Source organism: Lithobates pipiens, unplaced genomic scaffold (assembly GCF_037356315.1).
Source record: "Lithobates pipiens isolate NorthernLeopardFrog02 unplaced genomic scaffold, aLitPip1_a1.2 Scaffold_22, whole genome shotgun sequence".
Lineage (NCBI taxonomy): Eukaryota > Metazoa > Chordata > Amphibia > Anura > Ranidae > Lithobates > Lithobates pipiens.
The window spans coordinates 177,805,996-177,832,035 of NW_027507784.1; the positions used below are offsets into that span (position 1 = coordinate 177,805,996).

General features: G+C 41.6%; 1 protein-coding gene across 1 annotated transcript in view; it reads left to right on the forward strand.

Moving 5' to 3' along the window:
* The window catches only part of NEMP2 (nuclear envelope integral membrane protein 2), a 75,344-nt gene that overhangs the window by 40,236 nt on the left and 9,068 nt on the right, over positions 1-26,040 (forward strand). The window contains exons 4-8 of the mRNA XM_077448670.1: positions 5,938-6,010; positions 8,816-8,909; positions 14,087-14,201; positions 16,398-16,623; positions 25,068-25,232. Of these exons, the coding sequence (XP_077304796.1) occupies positions 5,938-6,010; positions 8,816-8,909; positions 14,087-14,201; positions 16,398-16,623; positions 25,068-25,232 (673 nt within the window). The remainder of the gene's footprint in view (positions 1-5,937; positions 6,011-8,815; positions 8,910-14,086; positions 14,202-16,397; positions 16,624-25,067; positions 25,233-26,040) is intronic.

Here is a 26,040-nt window from a genome sequence, read left to right on the forward strand (position 1 = left end):
AATGTGAGCAACTATGCCGTAAGAAAGTATAGAAGAGTTGTTCAGATTTTCCTACAGTGCTTTAATAAACAAGGTAATCTGTTTCTTGCTTTGGAAGATGATTGTTTGGTGCTACTTTTTGTTTTTGCCATTGCTGCTTAATACAAGATTTTCTTGGGCATTGTATCCTGCAAGAGGCTATGTTAAAGCTGGGCACACATAAGTTTGACAGCTATGCAAGGTTAGTTCAGCATTATCCTCCCCTGCTAAGCTGTTGTGTTCTGACAGCCCCCCTGCCAGAACACTCCGTGAGTCTGTCGGCTGCAGGTTTTCCAGCATGAACATCCAACAGAAGCCGGCAATTCGTCGAACAGACTGACTTACACACGGGCAAAATGTGGGCTGGTATGTTTTGTACTGGCAAATGTCTCCCATCATTTTGCCCATGTGTTACGGGGCTTTAGTTGTTGTGCTAATAAGGAATTTCCAAAAACACTGCATATACCGTAATCGAGAAAGAGCAGCAGAATTTGTTTGTTTTTTTGGTATTTTTTTTTATTTTGTTGTAGGTTTGCCATAATTTTATTCATTTTTTATGTTATTTTTTTTGGGCGGGGGAATAATAAAATTGCAGTGCCTTAATATAGCGACAACAGATTAAATAATAAAGTGAATAATAAAGTGAAACAGCCACTGTAAATCATGTGCATTAACCACTTGCCGACCGCCGCACGCCGATGTACGTCGGCAGAATGGCACGGGCAGGCATAAGCACATACATGTACGTCCTTTGCCTCCCGCGGGTCGGGGGCCCGATCGGGCCCCCGCCCGGTGCCTGCGGCGGTCGGTTTTCGTTCGGGAGCGATCCCGGACGAGGGGACGGCCATTCATTCATGGCCACCCCCTCGCGATCGCTCCCGACGAATGGAAATCCCCGGTGACATCACTTCCTCTCCTGTAATGTAAACACAGGAGAGGAAGTGATGTATTCTCTCCTCCGTGTCGGTATTTTTCGTTCCGACACGGAGGAGAGCGGATCAGTGAGTTGCACCAACACATCCCACACACAGTAGAACATGCCAGGCACACTCACACCCCCCCTTTACCCCCCGATCACCCCCCCAATTACCCCTGCCCCCCAGTCACAGTGACACCAATGTCATTTTTTTTTTTTTTTTTTTTTTTTTTTTGCATTGGTGTCATTTGTGACTGTAATAACTGTTAGGGCAGTTAGGGTTAGCCCCCTTTAGTTCTAATGTACCCCCCTAACCCCCCCAATAAAGGTTTAACCCCGTGATCACCCCCCGTCGCCAGTGTCACTAAGGCTGGGTTCACATTGCAGCGGTTTATGAGAACGAATGTGATTCGCACCGCACTGCAGTGCAAATCACATCCGATCTCTGTGCGATTCGAGTTCAGCCATTCGCCGCACCCGCCACACCCGCCGCACCCGCCGCAAATTCGCACGGGACCCTTTTTTTGGCCCGCAGCAGAATCGGATCGCATGGGTGTTCACACCATGCGATCCGAGTTTGCAGATCGCACTGCGATATGCGAACTGATCTGGGGGTGTCAGTAACATTTCACTGACACTCCCAGCAGTTCGCATAGGGCAGTGTGAACTGCCGCCGGGAGGCATGCGATGCGGGAACCCGCCGCGGATTCGCGGCGTTTCCGCATCGCTCCAGTGTGAACCCAGCCTAATAAGCGATCATTTTTCTGATCGCCGTATTAGTGTCACAGGTGACGCTAGTTAGGCAGGTAGGTATTTAGGTTCGCCGCAGCTTTTTATAGCGCTAGGGACCCCCATATACTACCGCATAAAGCCCCCTGATTGCCCCCTAGTTAACCCTTTCACCAGTGATCACCATATAACTGTTACAGGTGACGCTGGTTGGTTAGTTATTTTTTTATAGTTTCAGGGCACCCGCCATTTATTACCTAATAAAGGTTTAACCCCCTGATCACCCGGCAGGTGTCATTTGTGACTAATAACTGTTAGGGCAGTTAGGGTTAGCCCCCTTTAGTTCTAAGGTACCCCCCTAACCCCCCCAATAAAGGTTTAACCCCGTGATCACCCCCCGTCGCCAGTGTCACTAAGGCTGGGTTCACATTGCAGCGGTTTATGAGAACGGATGTGATTCGCACCGCACTGCAGTGCAAATCACATCCGATCTCTGTGCGATTCGAGTTCAGCTATACAGATAGTATGGCTGAATTCGTGTCGCACCCGCCGCACCCGCCGCAAACTCGCACGGGACCCTTTTTTTGGTCCGCAGCAGAATCGGATCGCATGGGTGTTCACACCATGCGATCCAAGTTTGCAGATCGCACTGCGATATGCGAACTGATCTGGGGGTGTCATTAACATTTCACTGACACTCCCAGCAGTTCGCATAGGGCAGTGTGAACTGCCGCCGGGAGGCATGCGATGCGGGAACCCGCCGCGCATTCGTGGCGTTCCCGCATCGCTCCAGTGTGAACCCAGCCTAATAAGCGATCGTTTTTCTGATCGCTGTATTAGTGTCACAGGTGACGCTAGTTAGGCAGGTAGGTATTTAGGTTCGCCGCAGCTTTTTATAGCGCCAGGGACCCCCATATACTACCGCATAAAGCCCCCTGATTGCCCCCTAGTTAACCCTTTCACCAGTGATCACCATATAACTGTTACAGGTGACGCTGGTTGGTTAGTTATTTTTTTATAGTTTCAGGGCACCCGCCATTTATTACCTAGTCTCACTAGTGTACCCCTAAATTTAGGGGTGTCTACTTTCTAAAATGGGGTCATTTGGGGGGGGGGGGGTTTGTGCCATCTTGGCATTTTATGGCCTTCAAAACTGTAACGCCCTTAGAAAGCCTGAAGGCGGTGCTTGGTTTTTGGGGCCCCGTACGCGGCTAGGCTCCCAAAAAGTCCCACATATGTGGTATCCCCGTACTCAGGAGAAGCAGCAGAATTTATTTTGGGGTGTCATTTCACATATGCCCATGGCATGCGTGAGCAATATATCATTTAGTGACAACTTTGTGAAAAAAAAAAAAAGTTTGTAATTTTCCCGCAACTTGTGGCAAAATATAAAATATTCCATGGACTCAACATGCCTCTCAGCAAATAGCTTGGGGTGTCTACTTTCTAAAATGGGGTCATTTGTGGGGGTTTTGTGCCATCTTGGCATTTTATGGCCTTCAAAACTGTAATAGGTAGTGAGAAGTGAACTCAAAAATTTACGCCCTTAGAAAGCCTGAAGGCGGTGCTTGGTTTTCGGGGCCCCGTACGCGGCTAGGCTCCCAAAAAGTCCCACATATGTGGTATCCCCGTACTCAGGAGAAGCAGCAGAATTTATTTTGGGGTGTCATTTCACATATGCCCATGGCATGCATGAGCAATATATCATTTAGTGACAACTTTGTGAAAAAAAAAAAAAAAAAAAAGTTTGTAATTTTCCCGCAACTTGTGGCAAAATATAAAATATTCCATGAACTCAACATGCCTCTCAGCAAATAGCTTGGGGTGTCTACTTTCTAAAATGGGGTCATTTGTGGGGGTTTTGTGCCATCTTGGCATTTTATGGCCTTCAAAACTGTAATAGGTAGTGAGAAGTGAACTCAAAAAATTACGCCCTTAGAAAGCCTGAAGGCGGTGCTTGGTTTTCGGGGCCCCGTACGCGGCTAGGCTCCCAAAAAGTCCCACATATGTGGTATCCCCGTACTCAGGAGAAGCAGCAGAATTTATTTTGGGGTGTCATTTCACATATGCCCATGGCATGCATGAGCAATATATAATTTAGTGACAACTTTGTGAAAAAAAAAAAAAAAAAAAAAAAGTTTGTAATTTTCCCGCAACTTGTGGCAAAATATAAAATATTCCATGGACTCAACATGCCTCTCAGCAAATAGCTTGGGGTGTCTACTTTCTAAAATGGGGTCATTTGTGGGGGTTTTGTGCCATCTTGGCATTTTATGGCCTTCAAAACTGTAATAGGTAGTGAGGCGTGAAATCAAAAATTTACGCCCTTAGAAAGCCTGAAGGCGGTGCTTGGTTTTCGGGGCCCTGTACGCGGCTAGGCTCCCAAAAAGTCCCACATATGTGGTATCCCCGTACTCAGGAGAAGCAGCAGAATTTATTTTGGGGTGTCATTTCACATACGCCCATAGCATGTGTGAGCAATATATCATTTAGTGACAACTTTGTGTAAAAAAAAAAAAAAAAATTTTTTTTTGTCATTATTCAATCGCTTGAGGCAAAAAAATAAAATATTCAATGGGCTCAACATGCCTCTTATCAATTTCCTTAGGGGGTCTACTTTCCAAAATGGGGTCATTTGGGGGGGTTTTGTACTGCCCTGTCATTTTAGCACCTCAAGAAATGAGATAGGCAGTCGTAAACTAAAAGCTGCGTAAATTCCAGAAAACGTACCTTAGTTTGTAGATGTGACAACTTTTGCGCAAACCAATAAATATACAATTATTGACTTTTTTTTTACCAAAGACATGTGGCTGAATACATTTTGGCCTAAATGTATGACTAAAATTGAGTTTATTGGATTTTTCTAATAACAAAAAGTAGAAAATATCATTTTTTTTCAAAATTTGCGGTCTTTTTACGTTTATATCGCAAAAAATAAAAATCGCAGAGGCAATCAAATACCATCAAAAGAAAGCTCTATTTGTGGGAAGAAAAGGACGCAAATTTTGTTTGGGTACAACATTGCATGACCGCGCAATTACCAGTTAAAGCAGCGCAGTGCCAAAGTGTAAAAAGACCTCTGGTCATTTACCAGCAAAATGGTCCGGTCTGAAAGTGGTTAAAAAAAAACAAAAAAAAACAAAACATGAAAGTGATGATCAGATACATACATAAACTAAAAAGTCCTTTTGACTCAAAGAATGTATTCATTCAAGTATTCATATCTCCTTGAAATTTTTCACATTTTGTCATGTTACAACTAAAAACATGTATTTTATTGGGCTTTTATGTGATCTTAAACATTCAGCCAGAGTACTATTTCAGGGCATTGTAAGACTTCCACCATCCAAAAACATGAAGGAGGAGGAGTTGGGGGGAAAAAAAGCAGAGTGAAGACGTTGGAACTGGCAGCGGAGGAGTGGCATTGTGGGCCTTTCTAACTTCCCCAGTGGTGGGCTACTGCTGTCACAACCACAGGATCTCAGGTGGATGGATAGAGCTGGTGGTCAATAGAATGGAAGCTGAGAGTGATCATTCCCAATGTGTGGCTTGCTGCACTGGCAGCCGGTGAGTGTGGTCTTGCCCTCAGTCACATGTGGTGTTCCTGTTTTTGTATGGTAAAAGTGTTAAATTTTTTGAGTCAAAGGCCTTTTTAGTTTATGTATGTATCCTTTTGAATGTGATCTTTACTTTCACATTTTCTAGGCCCCTTTCACACAGGCTCCGCTTGTCAGTTTTTTAGACGGACCTGAACGGACACTCCATAGAGGACTATGGAGGGAAGGATGTTCGCGCTCACCCACTCCGACCCGCTCCGATCCGAAAAAGTGTGACGGAGGAAAAAACTATTTTTCCATCCATCTGTGGATCGGATCAGGTGGCAGCGGACTCAATGGTCCATCTTCATCCGATCCCCCATAGGGGAGAGTGGCGCTCTGACAGGTCCGTCCCTGCACAGTGTGCAGAGACAGACCTGTCATCTTCCTGCTCAGTGGGGATCGACGGAGCGATCCCCCGCTGAGCAGAGCGGGCTCCGTACACGGACACATCCATGTGAAGGAGCCCTTATGCACATGATATGATTTACAGTAGATGTTTCAATGTATTATTCGCTTGATTATTTAATCTGTTATCGCTATATTAAGACGCTGCAGTTTTAATATTGTTATATGTGGGTATTCTGTATACTTCTTGCTAGCTGCCTTTTACATACTATTCACATATCATTGTTCTAGCTCTAACTTATTACATCTATCTTTGTATTTTATTTTTAGGGTTCAATCCACGGCTTTTTGCCCTCTTTATAAGTGGCTTTTTATTGTTTTACTTTGCTGGAAAATTAAGTAGGTAAGTGTATTAACATGGTATTTTTTTTCTTTTAAGTGACCCATTCATCACGGGGTCACTTACAAAAGCCTTTTCAGTGACATACAGTCTCTCACAAAAGTGAGTACACCCCTCACATTTTTGTAAATATATTTTATTATATCTTTTCATGTGACATCACAGAAGAAATTAAACTTTGCTACACGATAAAGTAATAAGTGTACAGCTTGTAGAACAGTGTAAATTTGCTGTCCCCTCAAAATAACTCACAGCCATTATTGTCTAAACCGAGCTTCACAGGTTGTCACTGGAGTCCTCTATCACTCCTCCATGACGACATTACCAAACTGGTCGATGTTAGAGGCCTTGCGCTCTTCCACCTTCCGTTTTGAGGATGCCTCACAGATGCTCAATAGAGTTTAGGTCTGGAGACATGCTTGGCCAGTCCATCACCTTTACCCTCAGCTTCCTTAGCAAGGCAGTGGTCATCATTGGAGGTGTGTTTGGGGTCGTTATTATGTTTGAATACTGCCCTGCGGCCCAGTCTCCAAAGGGAGAGGATCATGCTCTGCTTCAGTATGTTACAGTACATGTTGGCATTCATGGTTCCCTCAATGAACTGTAGCTCCCCAGTGCCAGGAGCACTCATGCAGCCTCAGACCATGACACACCACCATGCTTGACTGTAGTCAAGACACACGTCCTTGTACTTCTTGCCTAGTTGCTGCCACACACGGTTGACACCATCTGAACCAAATAGGTTTATCTTTGTCTCATCAGACCACAGGACATGGTTCCAGTAATCCATGTTCTTAGGCCGCGTACACACGCGGGGACTGTTCGCTCAACTTTGTCCGCTGAACAGTGTTTCGGCGGACAGTCCGCTCGTGTGTGGGCTTTCAGCGGACAGTTTCAGTGGACAGTCTGCTGAACAAAGTTTTTCGGAAATTCCGAAAAACTGTCCGCTGAAACATTGTTTCAGCGAACAGTCCCCTCGTGTGTAGGCTTGTTCGTCAAACTAAGTTCCGCGCATGCTCAGAAAGGATTTACACGCCAAAGTTTGCATTGCAGTGTATAGGACGTCGTTTTCTAGTCCCGTCGTACGTGCCGTTCACGTCATCGCGCACGGTTTCAGCGGACTGTTCGTTCGTCGTGTGTGGCCAAGTCCGTCCATGCTCATTTTGAGCGGACTGTCCGCTGAAACTGTTTGACGGACAAAGTTGAGCGAACAGTCCCCGCGTGTGTACGCGGCCTTAGTCTGCTTTTTTCAGCAAACTGTTTTGTGGGCTTTCTTGTGCATCATCTTCAGAAGAGGCTTCCTTCTGGGACAACAGCCATGCAGACCAATTTGTCAGTGTGTGGCAAATGGTCAGTGGGCAGTGAAGCGATGTCATTACAAGACACAGACTACCAGAATGGTCAGTAAAGTTTTACTTAAAAATAAATACAAATAATCTGGTGGTGACGAGTCACACCAAACAAAAAATAATACAAAACTAACACTACAGAAAACGGGGCCTTTGTCTTTGATTTGCTTTATCCTTTTTTTTTTCTCTTAAGAATTTGTTTATTAACCAGTTCCCGACTGGCACACGCCGATGTACATCGGCAGAATGGCACAGCTGGGCAAATGTGCATATCTGTACGTCCCTTTTGAATTTGCCATCGTGTGAGCGCTGCCGCTGGCGCGCGCACTGCTCAGGAGCTCCATGAGTTGGGTCACGGGTCCTACGGACTCGACCTCGGGGATACCCGCAATCGTCTTACGGAGAGGAAGAACGGGGGGGGGGGGATGCTCGTGTAAACGAGCATCCCCCCGTTCTGTTTAGTGACAGTGTCACTGATCATAGCTACCTGTGATTGGGAGCTATGATCAGTGATGTCACACATAGCCCAACCCCCTACAGTTAGAAACACTCCCCAGGACACACTTAACCCCTACAGCGCAACCTAGTGTTAACCCCTTCACTGCCAGTCAGATTTACACAGTAATCAATGCAATTTTAATTGTACTGATCGCTGTATAAATGTGAATGGTCCGAAAATTGTCCAACTTGTCTGCCATAATGTCGCAGTCATGATAAAAAAACGCTGATCGCTGCCATTGCTAGTAAAAAAAAATATAATAATAATAATAAAAATGCCATAAAACTATCCCCTATTTTGTAGACGCTATAACTTTTGCGCAAAACAATCGATAAATGCTTTTTTTTTTTTAAGAAAAATATTTAGAAGAATACGTATCGGCCTAAACTGAAGATTTTTTTTTTTTTCTATATATAGATTTTTGGGGGATATTTTATTATAGCAAAAAATAATGCTTTTTTTTTTCAAAAATTTTCGCTATTTTTGTGTTTATAGCGCAAAAAATTAAAACCGCAGAGGTGATCAAATACCACCAAAAGAAAGCTCTATGTGTGGGGAAAAAATATGTCAATTTTGATTTGGAGCCACGTCGCACAATCGCGCAATTGTCCGTTAAAGCGATGCAGTGCCGAATCGCAAATAGTGCTGTGGTCTTTGGCCAGCAAAATGGTCCTGGGCTTAAGTGATTAAAATATCTTGTGAGTGACATGTCATACTCTGCAAAAACTACTGATAAAAATGGAACCTACAGAATTTACAATTTTTTTTTTTTTTCAACAATGGTTCTATGGCCATGGTGATTTGTATATCTCACTTTGCATGATTCAGAATGACTGTTATAAACTCTTCACAGTTCTCTGTACATGTTTTCTCGACCCCACTTTTGTTAAATTGATAAAAATATACTGAGTGCAAATAGCTTGTGCGTGGATTTCCTTATTTTATTATTTGCTTTTCTAGGACCTCTGCAGCTTTCTATGTTGCTGGCATAATATTTGGAGTGGCAGCTTCCCCTTTGCTATTTGTAATCGTACTGAAAAGGTTCATTTCTAAGGTAAGTTGGGCACTTTTTGTGTTAATAAAGAAGTGGATACTTTCATTTTAACCCATGATGTGTATTTTAATTGTAAGAAAATGCTGTTCTTTGAATTTCATATATTACTTAGGCCGCGTACACACGCGCGGACTGTTCGCCCAACTTTGTCCGTCCAACAGTTTCAGCAAACAGTCCGCTCAAAATTAGCATGGACGGACATGCCCACACACGACGAACGAACAGTTTGCTGAAACCGTGCGCGATGACGTGAACAGCACGTACGACGGGACGAAAAATACGACGTCCTATACACTGCATTATAGCTTTCGGCGTGAAAATCCTTTCTGAGCATGCGCGCAACTTTGTTTGACGAACAAGCCTACACACGAGCGGGCTGTTCGCTGAAACAAGGTTTCAGCGGACAGTTTTTCGGAATTTCCGAAAAACCTTGTCCGTCCAACTGTCCGCTGAAACTGTCCGCTGAAAGCCCACACACGAGCGGACTGTCCGCCCAAACACTGTTCAGCGGACAAAGTTGGGCGAACAGTCCGCCCGTGTGTACGCGGCCTTAGAGTAAGGATGAATTGGCAGTTGTGTGAACTGCTATTTTTATCTCCTTTCAGCAGAAAGCTCAAATATTTTATCCCACATGTTCATTTTTCTGCTTCTACCACTACAGTGTGGTGGGAAGGGGGAAGCATCAGTGGGAAGATGGTGGTTTCATCACTGCAGCTCCAACACATTCATGAATTGTCACCTGACAATTTGTTGCCTGGGGCTGAAGTTCAATTATGGCAAATAGAAGTTGCTTTCAAAGTGGAACGTTGCCCATTACAGTATAATGTTCTTTAACAAAAGAACATATAGTGCACATTAAGAATTATTCTAACAAAAAAGGGGGCTGTAAATTGTCTCTAGCATTGCTTCGGTTTCTTCTTGCTGGAGGCCGGCATTTTGTTGAATCCCAGAGCAGTCACTTATTAATTGGTAACTCTCCCCCTCTCATTGGTCCCAAAAACTTTTACTTTCTTCAATTAAATTATGTACAATACATTTCCAGCTTTGATTGTATGTTTTGGTTCAAATAGAGGGGGGTTGTCAGAAGCTTTACAGTGCTGAAGTTCAGAGGCTGCCATGAGGGAGTAAGAAGAGAATATCAGGGAGGTAGGATAAGACACTATCCTTATCAATTTAACTCTTGTGTCTCCCTGGCAGCAGAGTTTGTTTTGTCACCTCTCCTGCTTTTCTTTTCTTCCTCCCTAATCTGTGTTCCTTCAGCACAGTCTCATTCCTGTTGCTTTCTTCTCCCTTCAGCAACAGTAAATCTTAAAGTGGTCAGCTGATTGGTCTCTAGTGGCTTTGATTTTAGGCACAGTGCTGAGAATAGAGCGCAACTAAGCATGTGCAGAACAGGACGAGACCGTGAATTGACCACTGAAAAAAATATTGTTGTGCTGTCAGGAAAACTTCTGAATCAATATACTGTATAGTGTATAACAAACGAAAAAATAATAAAATCTTACAAACAAAATATCAAAGTCCACCAAAAGTTTACAAACTCTTCTTCATGCAACTGCTGTGCACCAAGCACCCAGTGATTGTAATGTTGCTTGCCAAATCCTTAGACCCCCACAGCACAGGAGGTCTAAATTGGCATTGAAAATATGACAAATCCCGCATGGATAGATGAGCCATCTTCCTTTCACACCTCAGCAAGTCTCATTCTCTCATGAAGAACATATCCCAAAAGTGGTCACTGGATCACTTTTCATATAGAGGTCTCAGCAGTAAAAACACATACCAAGGAAAAAGCAAGGAAATCCCATAGTGAAATACAGTTTTTTACAACATTTATTATTAAACCAAGTGAGTACTCACAAAACAGTATGACAAGCAACAAGCATATCGCACAGCACCACCAACTCTCCAGGAAGGTGTGATAACGTTGCCACAAAACTCTGCATTACGCATTTGTTTCATGCGACGGGATGTCCTCCAAGGGACAATGGACTCTAGTTCACTACGGTACTTCACTATGGGATTTCCTTGCTCTTTCCTATTCTGGTGCAAATTTGCACCAGAGCCGCAGCAGAGATATGTGAACCAGCTCCATAGAGAGCCGGTCAAAATCTCCTGCTATTGTGAATTGGATGCAGGAAAACCGTATCCAATTCGTAATAGTCTGAACCCAGCCTTAAATAGCTGTGAAGTTGAACTATAATTCTGATCCCAACAAATACATTTAGAATGAGTTCTGGATCGATGGCAGTGGGTTGACAATTTCAAGTGCCTCATGGATTTCTTCAGAATGATCTATAGGCCTACATTTTTAAGCCTGCTCACCCGCTTTGGTCTTTGTAAGGCCTCATTTAGATGTGTGGTTGGTGGGGGGGGGGGGGCGGTTACAAATGTGATTATTAAGCTGTGTTTTTATCTACCCTCTACCCCATTCACACACAAGTTACAATAGGCAGCAGATGAAGGTGTTTCAAAGAATGAGAGATATTAAAAACTATGTTCAGTATCCCTCCCTCAGCGCACACAGAAAAAATATTAATAAAACAATAGTCAGCAGCTGCTATACTGAAACGAGATGCATCAAATATATGTCAAAGAAAAATTTGTAAAACATTAGCAGCGCTAGTGCAAAAATAGCAAATATTTAAAAATATCAATGCAATTGCTTCAGAGTCCACTTAAAGTATCAAATGGTGATCCACTCAGTGAAAGTCCATTAAGAAATGGCAGGCGAGTATAAACTAGACAATCGTGGAAGAAAATATTAGCAGCGATCCCAAGTCTCCATCACCACACCACTTGTGCCACAGCCCTGTAGGTGATCCACTTACCAGACCCTGCTAATTAACACGCTTATCAATCAAAAGGATAATCGCTGTTCACTGGACAATTTTTATCTGTATTTTGCACATTGCAAGCAATAGATAAAAATAAAATAAATTCCACATAGCGTAATCCAGTACAACAATTATTTTATTTATTTTAAAATAATCTCACAAACAAATACTCACAATGTTTGCATAATATAAGGGCATGTAACATCAATACTATGTCAATTGTGCATTCCCCTCTAACCTCTCACCGCTCCTGCGATGTTCCTGGGAGGGCAGACAATGATAAGCCGACTCTGTAGATAGCTGCGTAGCAATGTCCTGACATGTTTCTGTCATCACTTTCGTCAGAGTGTGCCCTCTGGCGAAAGTGATGACAGAAACGCGTCAGAGCGTTGACAGAAATGAGGTCGAGACAAGCAGTGAGTAAGGGTCACATCACCTCCTCACCACATGTCAATCATCTCTAAAAAGCGGTCTGAATTGAGTGTCTCATTTTCAGCATTGGATTCTTATGGTACAACTTGAGACAAATGGCTAAATGCTCTAATAGTCCTCTTATGTATAACTTTTCCTATCTTTGACTACCCACCACTGCCACCAAGTTATTTCAATAAGGCTTTACTTTAAGAGTATTGTTGAGCTTGGTGAAAACTAAGAAAGGGTAGCCATTTATTTTATAATATACAGTTATTTTTCTGTTGTATATTAAAGCGGGAGTCCACCGGGACTCCGCGTTTTTTTTTTTTTTTTAAAAGCCAGCAGCTACAAATACTGCAGCTGCTGACTTTTAAAATAGTGACACTTACCTGTCCAGCGCGCCCGTGATGTCGGCACCCGAAGCCGATCTCTAGGTCGCCTGTCGGGTCCTGCCGCCGCCATCTTGGGTATGGGAATCAGGAAATGGAGCCTTTCGGCTTCATTTCCCGGTTCCCTACTGCGCATGCGCGAATCGCGCTGCGCAATAGGGACGCTCCCCGCTGCCTCTGGGATCTGTGTGTTTCCCAGCAGGCAGCGGGGCACTTGCGGGAAGGGGCGGGCACTTGCGGAAAGGGGCGTAAGTTACGCCCCTTTCCGCAGAGAGCTATCCCGGAAGTGGGTGCAGTTACCTGGATTATCCAGGTAACTGCACCCCCCTCCCCCCTGAAAGGTGCCGATTGTGGCACCGGAGGGGGGGAGGGTTCCGATGAGCGGAAGGTCCACTTTGGGGTGGACCTCCGCTTTAAGAAAATTGCAGGGAAACATTATGTAAAGATACAAATTACAGATCTTTGAAGGCGACACGGATTAATTGGCTCTAGCATGTAAATACACCGATCAGTCATTACATTATGACCTGTATAAAAATAAGTTGCACTTATAGAAATAACGGGAGTTCTCACAAAAGTACAAAGGAAAATCTATACATATAGCTGTATACAAAAACTCTTCAGATAAGGAGGTAAAATAAAGATAAAAATATAAATTACATAGAAAAATATTCCACAGCGTTAAAGGGAATAGTTCCAATGGAGTGAAGTGTTCCAGGTTACTTCCACCACCACCAAGGAGATAGGGGGTTTCTTGAATAAAAAAGACCCACTATATGTGTGGGGACTCTTACTGGAACTGGTGGACCCCCTAAAGAGCAAGGTCGTATGTGCCAGCAGATTTAGCCCTCTGAAGGGTCTGAAGGTCCACCTTGTCATGGAAGCTCTCAGGCAAACGCTGGAGGTCCTCCACAGTGTCCGAATTAGGAATGGATTGGTGCCGCACTGATAGAAATGTGCGTCCCTCAGATGGTCTATCCTGGCTCGAAGCCGGACACCCTGGAGGACCTCCAACGGTTGCCTGGGAGCTCTCAGCACGTCTTTGCTTTATAAATGCATGACTTTTGATTCTTGGTTTGTTTGTTAAATTAGTGGTATGGCTGAGGTACAGAATCTTGCTTATAAAGGTATTCATGTTTGTGCTTTTGAGTCTTGTAAATACAGAAAAGTCTGATGAAAACCGAATGTTTGCAGCACATAAGCATGTATCATGTTAAGGGCTAGTGTGGATGGGTTTTTGTTCACATCATACACAAGTCTATGGAAATGCAAACCCTGGTGCAGTTCAAATGCACTTGTCAATGAATTGTGAATGATCTCAGAAGCCTGCCAGACTGATGCCATGGACACAGGCCTTAATTCTGTTTATTTCCAACCTGTCATGACGTGTGTGTGTCTGTTCTTTGTAAAGTGGATAACTCTCAAAAGACCAGCAATTGATTCATATCTGTTGTCTCTTGCCATTTCTCTAAGTCATTTGTGATAATAAATGAAAGGCTATAAACTGTACTAATCGCTCTTCATGCTGTAATTGCAGCACAGCACATTTTGGCTTTTAGCGGGCACATGTCTCTTTTTAACTGCATATTCTGTGCACTTCATCAAAGAAAACCTTAATTGGATATGGCCAGACAACAAGCATTATGTACTGGGTAAGATTGCTTCTATTATACGGACAATATTTGTTGCTAAAAAGAACAAAAAAGCTAGAATATATAAAATCTGTACTTCTGAGCATAGAAACAAATATTACAAATATTGCATGACTTTGTAAATGTGGTCGTTTCTCTTGGACTCCTCTTGAGCAGGGAAATGGCCGAGCTGGTGTTATAGTTTTTCAGGTTAAAGTGTTACTAAACACACAACAGTAAAATCAGTCTCTATATGCAGTAAAGCATGCTTGTTATACTCACTGTGGAACCTGAGGGGTTAATCCTTTGCATTGTGTAAAAAGTCTGTTTTGATCCTGTTATTGATAATCCTCCCCTTCTTCCACTCTCCCCAATCCATCTCTACACATGCTCAGTTTGGTATGTAATGTGACCAGCACAGGGCCAATCGGTACTGTTCAGAGTGTTCAGAATGCAACCTCAAAGGACAGTCAGAGGAGAATGAAAGCTCCTCCTACAAGCTTTAACCAGTGCTCGGTCAGACACTGATTGAAGTTAATCTCTAATAATATACTGTGCTATTAACCCTTAAACTGAACAGCTGCAGGTACCACAATTTGGCAAAAAATTGTCCAGTTGCAGAAAAAGTTAGGGCCTCGCTACATGTAGTGATATTAAGTGACTTATATCAGAATTACAATATTGAAAAATTGTGTGTATAAAAGAATAATCTATCATACGATCATACAAATATCCACACTGATCAGTGAATGTGAATTCAAATGAAAAAAAAAAAGTCGATAAGTGACATCTGCAAAGAAATCTTTAGAGATGAATAGCATAGATGTGTTGAACTTCAGTTTTGATAGGAGGGGAACCAAGCCAATCCAAAAAGAGGCATCCTGGTGTGTAAGCTACCACTGATGAGCTTTTAATGCGCTTACCAGATTATATGGACTCTTGTGCTGACAAATGAGCATGGGGAGAATAAGCTCTCCCAAAATGATCGCTGTATGGCAGGTCACCAATCCAATTCCACATCAGACGAGGTAAACTCCTCTCACGGTTGGTTAATCATCATAAGAGTAAAGCGATCTCCACATAGTGTAAAACCATTTAAAATACGTTCTCTGTACAGTACTGGAGTAAAAAACGATTGTCTTCCTGTGTCTGTTCTCAAACTGATTGTGAATGGGAAGGTCTGCCTTTATTATGCCATGATTAGAACATTCCATATTAATTTTTCTACCAAAATGAGTGTTTGCTATAAATTGCCTCCAGCATTGCTCCTGTTTCTGTGTGTTCTCATTGATGCTCATTTTGGTTCTGTGTTGACAGCACATTGTAATTCTGACATATAAGTCGCCTAATATCCCTACGTGTAGCACGGCACTTTCTAACCTTTACTCATAGAAGTCACAAGACTGCTATATACTGCTGATGAGAAAAGGTATTTAGCAGTTTATATTTACTCAAATAATTGCATTTCAGTGTACTGTGGGAGAGCAGATATAGTGAATGCAGGGATCTGGTTTAGTAACCCTTTAAGGGTCCCATTTACGTCTTTTGCATGTATTAACACTTGTGCTTTCATTCATTGAGGTGAATAGTACAGCTCATTCATTTTGAATGAACTATGATATGCGTCTCAACCAGTGTTAATTTTGACATCAAATTTCTATTTATGTCTAGTCATAGTCTTTTGACTAAAATGCCATTTTAGTTGTGTTTTAGTCAACTAAAATAGTGTTAATTTAGTTGAGAAAAATGTTTCCAAATTAACACTGGTCTCCTGCATCTGTGCCTGTGTGTGCTATAGGGTAGGTGCTTTTTATATGCTGTTTAGGTGCATTCATAACAAATGACAATACACCCCAATGCACATATACTTATGTGTTGCTGTGCCATGAATTATCCCAACACAAGTTTCTGAATCTATAGGGAAGGTATCGGAAGAGGTTCTATGCAGATTATGTTGAATATTTTCAGTAAATTCAGAAACAGATGGCAATGACACAGCAAGTACAACTGACAATGACTCTTGTCATTGGTCATATATCAGTTCTTTACTACTTTGCAGGACAGGTAATGTCTTGGGCCCCACCAATTTTACAGGGTTTCGTTTGACTTTTATTTTTATTTTATTTTTTTGGAAGAATACAAACTGTAGAAGTAGTAATGGCATAATTCTTATGTTTACAATTTTATGAACAATTTTGTTTCATCTGTTTTTCCTAGGATATTTCATAACCTTTGGTTTTTTGAGCCTTGTATGCTGCTATAGACATGGGCCCTTGAGCAGTGAACGGAGTATCGCCTTATTCACCTGGATGCTGCAGATAATAGCCTGCTTCTTGATTTACTTTGGTCTGGCTGTCTCTGAGATTGCCTTTACACTCATAGCTGGTCTTGCTTCTTGTAAGGGTCTTTACTATTCCTTTAAAGTACTTCATTATGTGAAAAGGTTGGTACTTTTCTATACCATGTATATAGTATTCTTACAGCTAGGTGTCTGCACCAGAAGTTGTCTTTGTTTAAGAAAGTAAAAAAAAGTTTTTACCAATTATGGAGGAATAGCACTCCCCTTCGAATTTATATTAAAGAGGATCTTCAGTTCAGTTTTCCCAAAAATAAAAATAAGTAGGAATTCTCAATCCCATTAAAGTCTGTGTTTTTAACATTCCTCCCCAACTAGAGATAAATGGTGCTTTAAGGGATTGTTTACACTTGTAATGGGGGAGGGGGGGGGGAATGGGTTGATCCATGTTTTTACCACCCCTCAACTGCTCTCTTTTGCTGCAGAGGCTGGAGGTGTACGCTAGTCGCTGCCATGATGCTTTGTTGCTATGACAAGAACGATACGCCCTGTCGCGATTGATGGCCAATAGCTCCCTCCAAGCATGGTCCATTCAAGTGAATGGGGGCACTCTGCAACCACGCAAAACACTTATCTCTGTCTGGCATTTGGGGGGTTAAAACTGGCAGTGAGAAAGCACTGTCTTGCCAAACATGAATTGCTCTTCAGAGAGCAAAGCAGGAGTAAATGAACCCTAAGGGCTTCAGCAAACATTGCCAAAAATGTTAGAAATGCTCTGTAAACCTTGCTGTTCATATTGATCTTCTACAAGCTGAGACCTATGTGAGCAAAAGTGGCTGCATTCGTTTTCTTTTTTAGGCGTTTTATTTATTTTCACCTAGAGATCCTGCCAGTATGTTTGTTAGTTTTTAACTTCCTTTCAAAATTCCAACTGTCAAGCAAAAGTGTCCGTTAGAGGGTTGAAACAAACCATTTACTACTATACAACATAAATTTGCCACACTCCCTTTTTGGAATATTAAATAAATGAGTGCACTGTGTGAATATGATCAAATATATAGAAAGCTCAAATATATAGAAAGCATTACTAGAGAGGTGTGCCTAGTAGGACATTTACAAAGACCAGGACAGGAGGCAGCTTAATCCCGCAGGGATCATCCAGAGGTCATCCAGTGGAGAATTCATGGCAATGCCCAGTGAAGGACATCTCTATCTAGTGGTTCAAAAAGATTTTAGGTGTAAATATCTGCTATTGTTTGAAATCCTTGCCAATAATATCTACAAATAATAAATTAGAGATACAAACCCCAACTGATATGTTGTAGTCAAAGGCACTACTTATAAACCTCACTAGAATAGAAGGGTCGGTTCACTCCAGAAAGCAGTGCGGGAAAGGCGTGTTCCATGCATGTTTCCCACACTGCTTTTAAAATGCACTGCCTTGGCAATCTGCTACCAATACATTGCTAACACCTTATAGCAAAATGTCGGCCAGGCGAGACTTGCATTGTTCTGAGTGGACGTCATATGATGTCCTCCCAGTACGCGCCTCTTGTGGGGCCGGGCAGTGGCGAAATCTGTCACCGGCTGTGTCCTCCGGACTGATCAGTATACCGGCTCGCTGCCAGTATCCTGTTATTGCTGTGACCAATCACAGCAGATCACATGGCAACTGTAAACAATGGTATTTAGTAAGAGGCATGGCTAGTTTTTTGAAGCTGTGATTTTCTATTTTTTTTTTTTTCATTAGTATAAGCAACCATTTTTACTGAACGAAACTGATTTATTCACTGTCTTTTGTTGTAATTAACTGTAATTGGCAGAAGCTAATTACATGGTACAGATAGACTGTGATTTGCCCTGTCTATACCATGTCATGACTGTGACCAATCACAACTAGCAACACAATTGTGTACAGTGGATGGCATGAAAGGAAGCCACCCATTGTGTACAATTGTCATGTGATTTGCTGTGATTGATCAAAGGGATCACATGGTACTGGCAGCAGGCAAGTGTAGTGATCGATAAATGGCTGTGTCCACTGGACGCAGCCAGTGACAGATTGCACCACTGTGCGGCCCCTGTACTAATTCCACATAGTAGTACACTATTGTTTTGTTTTTTTACATATGATCACCGGTCAGTGTCCCTGATTACCACAGCCACACCAATGAGAACACTGTACTGGTGGCAGTATGTAAAAAAAAAAAAAAAAATTTTAATAAATTTTCCAAATCATAGTGACAGAAAATTATAACTACAATCATCCTAGTTTTCTACCGAAGGTGGTTTCAGGTTTTCATCTAAACCAAGATATTGTTCTGCCTTCCTTTTTTACAGATCCCTTTTCTACAGTAGAAAGGTAACTACATTCTTAGGTTTTGACTGCTCTCACTACATCCAATCTGGAAGCGACTGCTCAGGTTTGCAAAATGGATGTTTTTTTTGTATTGCCAGAAGGTCCTAATATAGGACAGGCAGCGTCAAAATCTACCATTGCTAAATGGATTCGAGTAATTGTTCAAGCTTATGGTTTGAAGCCGAAAATTCCACCTTTTCAGATCAAGGCGCACTCCACTAGGGCTATTGCTGCTTTATGGGAAGTACATCATCAGGCCTCCATGGCTCAAATCTGCAAGGCCGCAACCTGGTCGTCAGTCCATGCATTCACCAAATTTTATCAGGTGGATGTGAGAAGGCATGAGGATACATCGCCTTTGGGCGTATTGTGCTGCAGGCAGTAGTACAAGTTCCTCAGGTCTGATTACACCCTACTTGTGTGGTTCCCCTCCCCTCAGATAGCATTGCTCTGGGACATCCCATCAGTAATTACTGAGACTGTGTCCCCATGATTTACGAGAAAGAAAATTGAATTTTTAGAACAGCTTACCTGTAAAATCCTTTTCTTTTGAGGTACATCATGGGACACAGAGGTCCCTCCCCTCTTCTAATACACATGTATTGCTTAGCTACAAAACTGAGGTACTCCCAGTAAGGGGAGGGGTTATATAGGGGGTTAAACTTCCTGTCTAGGGTATGCCAGTGTCCAATCACCTAGTGATACCCTATATAACTTAGCAGTAATTTACTGAGACCCTGTGTCCCGTGATGTTCCTCAAAAGAAAAGGATTTTACAGGTAGAATAAAAAGAAGAGTTCCCCTTGGGGTTTTCAGGCAGCAACAAGAAGCAGAGATAAATCCGTAAAAAGTTATATTTATTTTATTGATTCAATGGCTTATTTGCCATCATAGATTAAAAATACAGGCTCTGGTATATAATATTATAGCATATCAGTGGATAAACAGTATATGCAACATTTAATACAAAATAGGTTACAGGAACAATTTACAAGTACAGCACTTTTTCAAAAGTTGCAAAATAGCACCCGGGCTGCCCCAATGCATTTCGACCTTCAGGGAGTCAGGGTCTTCTTCAGGGGGGTAAAAAGCAACAAAGCCCTGGCGAAAGGAGTAGTTATATTGTATATTCTGCAGGTAATCAAAGAAAAAAGACTTTGAATATAATAGGTTTTAATCGAAAAATTTATGTAATATCAAAACTTATTTCGATAATATTTACCAGTTCCACCGAACCAATGCTTTTCAACCAGAGACGTCTAATAAAATCTGAAAAACGGAACAGTGCCTTCCCTCAAAGGGTCATCCTGGATCCGCTGCCCCACTATTTTGACCCACCTCAGCCACCCCCCAAGATGGACACAGGAGGGGGGGGGACAAAAGAAGGGGAGAAAAAAGGCGGAACACGGGGGCATCAAACGCTAGCTTACAAGAATTGACAGTGTCTGGAGTTTCCCCAGGGTGATCAGAGGAACAGAGGAGGAGGTTCTTGGCACACCCAAGGTGGCCACACCTAAAAATAATGAAATACAATATGATATGGAGCAAATACATCACAAAAAATGTATATTATAACTAGTTATTTGACTGGAGTATTGCGTATATTGTGCTAATCTACAAAAGCATAGATAAGTGGGAATAGTGAAATGAGAGGGGAATGCCACTTTGTTTCCCAAGTAATATTTAAACAAATAAACAGGTGTGATATTCCATATTGTGACAATCAGTATTATGCTGAATAATGTGAATGTAGTTCAAAAATAACAATAATAGTAATAATAATAATAAACTAGTGATGCAAATGAACCAAAATATGTGACTGTGTATGAGAGAAAGGAAATAAAAAAAACCATAAATGTGTGTATTGAATCAATAACACCATAAACATGTGGTGATGCCTAAAAAAGTGATAGTATGAATAGTGCTAAAAAATATTAAGAGCGTCAGTGAATAATAATGTATTACCTGCGTATTATATCTGCTGCACTTATATTGTAGTCTGCAGATAAGTAAAATAGCCCCTTAAAACGAATAACGAAAAGCCCCCAGTGCCTCAACGGCCCTAAAGCTAAATCAAAAGTGATAACGTTACCAAACTTCATATTGTATCAATAAAAAGAGATGCAGCAAAAAGAGAGATCTCTCTTCAGCATACTCCATACCTGTTTCAATGATCTGTTTGGTGTTCCAGGACTCAAATGAAAAGGTCCTGGCTATTACACCTTATTTATAGCACTTACTTGTTTGTTAGATTAGATACAGGTGGGATTCTCCTCCTATTTAGGGGTGTGTCGGCTCTCCACCCATCTGCTGCTCTCAATCATCAGAGCCATATTTATGGCTCCTGTCAATTCCTCGGCGTTCCGGAAGGCACATAATGCCCCGGAAATCCCGTCGCCTCTGACGCAACCCGCGTGACGTCGCAATGATGCGCGCGCGCCTGCGCAGTGCAAGACCCCCCCATGGGACCCGGGGAGAGCCCGCGCAGGTGCACTGCGCAGACCGTGACATCCGGCGGCGATCACGGAATGCCGCCGGCACAGGATTTACCACCCCCAGCCCAACCTAGCCTAGGGAGATCGGGGACGGGAAGCAATAAAAAAGTGCTCCAACGTCCCCTCCCCGTGCCGGGAAGCCAGCGAAACCCCCGACATGGTCCAACCCCAATCAGAACAACAGATCCATAATGCCCAAGGGGAATTACATAAAGTGACAGTACATCAATAATACAATATAGCTATCGCTAGTGATACATAGTATTGTCGGAATAATAAATACCACCATTATTGTTTCACTGCTTCATGCTATGCTATGGTATGGATTAATAATAATTCAGTTACGATCCTGGGAGAGAGGGGAACGAAGGGTAGGGAGAGGGCCTGGACAAAGGATGAGAGGAGGGAAGGGAGGGGGGAAAGGGAAAGCAGAGAGACAGTGACTGAAACCACACTGTAACAATAGTGGGATTTATTTTATATTTCTTTGCCCTCACTGGCATTTATCAATTGATTTACTACATTAACTCGTTTTGCCTGAAGTATAACCTTTTAGAAAAGGTGCAAACGAGATTGCCTCATTGAGGCCCGGATATTGTGTGGCCTGAAGTAATTGTATCCACTTTTGTTCAATTTGTAGCAATGTCTTGTTCCAATCACCCCCTCGTTTGGGAATGTGTACCCTATCTAAGGCGGCGAAGAGAATTTTTGGCATAATATAATCGTGATATGTGACCGCATGTCTGCCAAGGGGAAGCTAGATGTTGCCAATTTGCATACTATATGCGTGTTTCGAAATTCTACACCAGAATTTTTGTTTGGTCTTTCCTACATAGTAGGCCCCACACTCACAAGTCATCAAATATACGACTCCACGGGTCTGACAGTTGACAAAATGTTTAGGTCGATAAATTCGACCATTAGGTAACTTAAATATTCTATCTTTTCTTATTAGTGGACAGTGTGCACAACTGCCACATGGAAAGGTGCCCAAAGTTGTGCAATGTTTTTTATTAGTCGAATCTGTAAACTCACTCCTTACCAGCCTGTCCTTTAGGGACGTGGCTCGTTTAAACGTGATTAAGGGAAAAGGAGACACAAAATGCCTCACTGTCTAATCATCTCTTAGAATAGACCAATGTCTCTTAATTATGTTATTGATCTCCTTATGCTGTACAGAAAAACGTGTTATAATGCGTGTCTTCTCATCTTTTTTTGATTTTTACCACTTTTTTGGAAGATTTTAATAGTAAGGAATCTCTGGTTTGCCCAATAGTTGAATTATACGCCCGACGAAGGCATTTGCGACTATAGCCGCGAGCGAGTAGACGACTTTGAAGATTGTCAGCCTCACTTTTAAACGATACCTCACTGGAACAATTCCTTCTCAAGTGAAGGTATTGTCCATACGGTATAGAGTTTATTAGGGGGCGAGGAAACTATCTGCGTGTAATATAGTATTGCCAGCAGTGGTTTTTCTGTACAAAGTAGTAGAAAGATTTCCTGACGAGTCCAATTCAATCTTGACATCCAAGAATGTCACAGATTTGACATCATAGTTTAAAGTAAATTTTAAATTAAACTTGTTGATATTGAGTAAATCAAAAAACTCAAAAAGAGTTTCCCTTGAGCCGCTCCAAACGATAAAGATGTCATCGATGTACCTGAGCCAGATAAACACCTGGCCCAGGTACCCGACGAGGCCCTCATCGCCGGAGAGAGATCTTTCCCTCTCCTTACGTTTAGGATTTTACAGGTAAGCTGTTATAAAAATCCTATTTTTTTTTTTTTTTTTTTCAAAATTTTGGTGGCTAATTTTATTTTTTTTAACCCCATTATGTTACTAAACGTCTTAGACCTGGTTCACATCTATGTGTTTATTGGTGGTTTTTGCAGAAATGCACTACAGTTCATTTACATGGTTTCCTATGGGACACGTTCACATCTGAAAGGGTCAGGGACTTAACGCAAAATGGTGCTTTATTGGTTCAATATACTTCAATGGAGAAGCTGCAGAAAAGCATGTAATGCATTTTTGAAGCAATTTGTGGTTTTTTTTATCTGCCCAAAAAAAATGCAAAAATGCAAATTGCAGTAAAATCACGTGCGCAAAAATCAAAACGGACAGCAAAAAGCACTGCGGAAACGGATCAAAAGAAAACTGCATAGGTGTGTACCGAGCCTTATGTTGGTCACACAAATCAATTTTCAGATGAGAATATTCAGACGAAAAATCTTTGTACATTCGCTGAATGAAAGAATTTTGTTTGAAATTTTCACTTGAACATTCTCTTTTTAAAATTAATGTCATTTCTGAACAAAAATCACATACGCTGTCTGAAAATTCCTTTGACTAAGAAGTTTTCTATTTCCAAATTTTCCTGTCGCTGTGGTTGAAAATTAACGTCAATTTGACCCACTTTTTTTTTAAGGTTATTAACTGATTAATCGAAACAATAATAGGCCAACTAATCGATTATGAAAATAATCGTTAGTTGCAGCCCTAAAAAAAAAATATATAAATGATAAATCAAGGTGAATAAATGTGTCTGTGAAAAAGTTCTTATCCTCTAGGTCAGGGATATGCAATTAGCGGACCTCCAGCTGTTGCAGAACTCCAAGTCCCATGAGGCATAGCAAGTCTCTGACAGCCACAAGCATGACACCCAGAGGCAGAAGCATGATGGGACTTGTAGTTTTGCAACAGCTGGAGGTCCACTAATTGCATATCCCTGCTCTAGGTGTATGGGTGTGCCCTTACCTTGTCCTGTAAGGTAACAGCATGTGAATGTATCTTTTAATGGATGGAACCGTTGTGTGTCCCCTTGTACACATCCCAAAATATCCTCTGCTGGTTGTGTATCTCCTATTCACAGTCAGCATTCCCATTTAAACTCACTGGAGGGGGTGAACCTCATAAACGTGACGTGGATGGATATGGGGGACAAGAGGAATGCTGCAATAGTGTAGTAATTTCATAAGAGGGTTTATTGGTAGTAACAATAAAACAGGTACTCACATTTAATCATAGCAAAACGGATAAAACAAAATGAGCAGCGAGCTCATCCACATCACTTCCAGTATCCTGGGCACACTAGGATACCGGCCCCTCCCTCCTCACATTATTTGATTATGCTCCTGACCAGAGTGCTTACAATGGTTTACTTTCATTCATTTATGCAAAACCTTTATCCGAAAAGGATAAAAACTGTAACTGCCTAAAAAGTCATAACTGGATTTTGGCTAAAATGTGTTAGTCAAGTCCGTCTACTGTAAATCTGCTAGCCAAAAGCCAGCCATAGATGGGTAGAATTTCAAATCAAAATCTGTAGGAAATTTGTACAGAAATTCTCAAACACATTTGCTTTTACCATTTGATTTTGAAGTGAATACAATTTACCAAACAAAGACCATACACTGTTAGAAATTCCTTTGTTCAAGGAAAAATGTCTCATCCTGCTTCTTCTGAGTTTCTCCTCATTGCTGTCAAAAACTATCGTTGATTTGACCCACTAATGATTAGAAAAATGAATGAACAAACTTTCTTAAACAGGAAGTGTGTTTAGTGTCCTAATCGAAAGGTGAAAATAAAGTAGGAAATAAAAACCTAGAAAAAGAGAAACTAATGCAGCTATAACACATCTAAAAACTGGTAAGCTGCAATATGTTACATTTTTATTTTGGTGTTTAAAACGGTTTTAAGGTGTGTTCAACTTTTATTTTTGCTTCCTCTGATAGACTAATAATACATAAGAAGCCTGTTGTGAAATTGCTCACAGAAGAGGAATACAGGGAACAAGCCGATACAGAGACTACAAAGGCTTTAGAGGAACTCCGCAATTTTTGCAACAGTCCTGATTTGAACTCTTGGCTTGTGGTTTCTAGACTTTCGTCGCCTGGACGGTAAATATGCAAGTGGTTGGCATAGCCTGGTAGGACAAGATTTTCTGCTATATTTCTAAAATGAGAAAAAAAAACTTTTTGCCTTTGTTTGAAAAAAAAAAAAAAAAAAAAGTTTCAGAGCAACACCAGTATTGTACCTTGTGGCGCACGCATTAACATAATGTGAAGTGGACTCTTAGCTTGTTTATACAAAATGTGGCATTGGACATGCTTTTTTAACCAGTTGAAAACCAAGCCTTTCCTGGCATTTTTTGTTTACAAGTTTAAATCCATATTTTTTTGCTAGAAATATACTTATAACCCCCAAACATTATGTATTTGTTTTAGCAGAGAACCTAGGGAATGAAATGTCAACCATTGCAATTTATGTCACCACAATATATTTATACCCCATATTTTGTAATATATGAAAGATGTTATGCTGAGTAAATAGGTAACTAACATGTCAGACTTTAACCACTTCAATACTGGGCACGTATACACCTTCCTGCCCAAACCAATTTTCAGCTTTCAGCGCTGTCGCACTTTGAATGACAATTGCGCGGTCATGCTACACTGTACCCAAACTAAATTTTTATCATTTTGTTCCCACAAATATAGCTTTCTTTTGGTGCTATTTGATCACTTCTGGGATTTTTATATTTTTCTGGTAAAATAAAAAAAGACCGAAAATTTTGAAGAAACGTTTTTTGTTTCAGTTACAAAACTTTGTAAATAAGTAAGTTTTCTCCTTCATTGATGGGGCTGCACTGATGGGTACTGATAAGGCGCCACCAATGAGGTGGCACTGTTAGGTGGCATTGTTTGG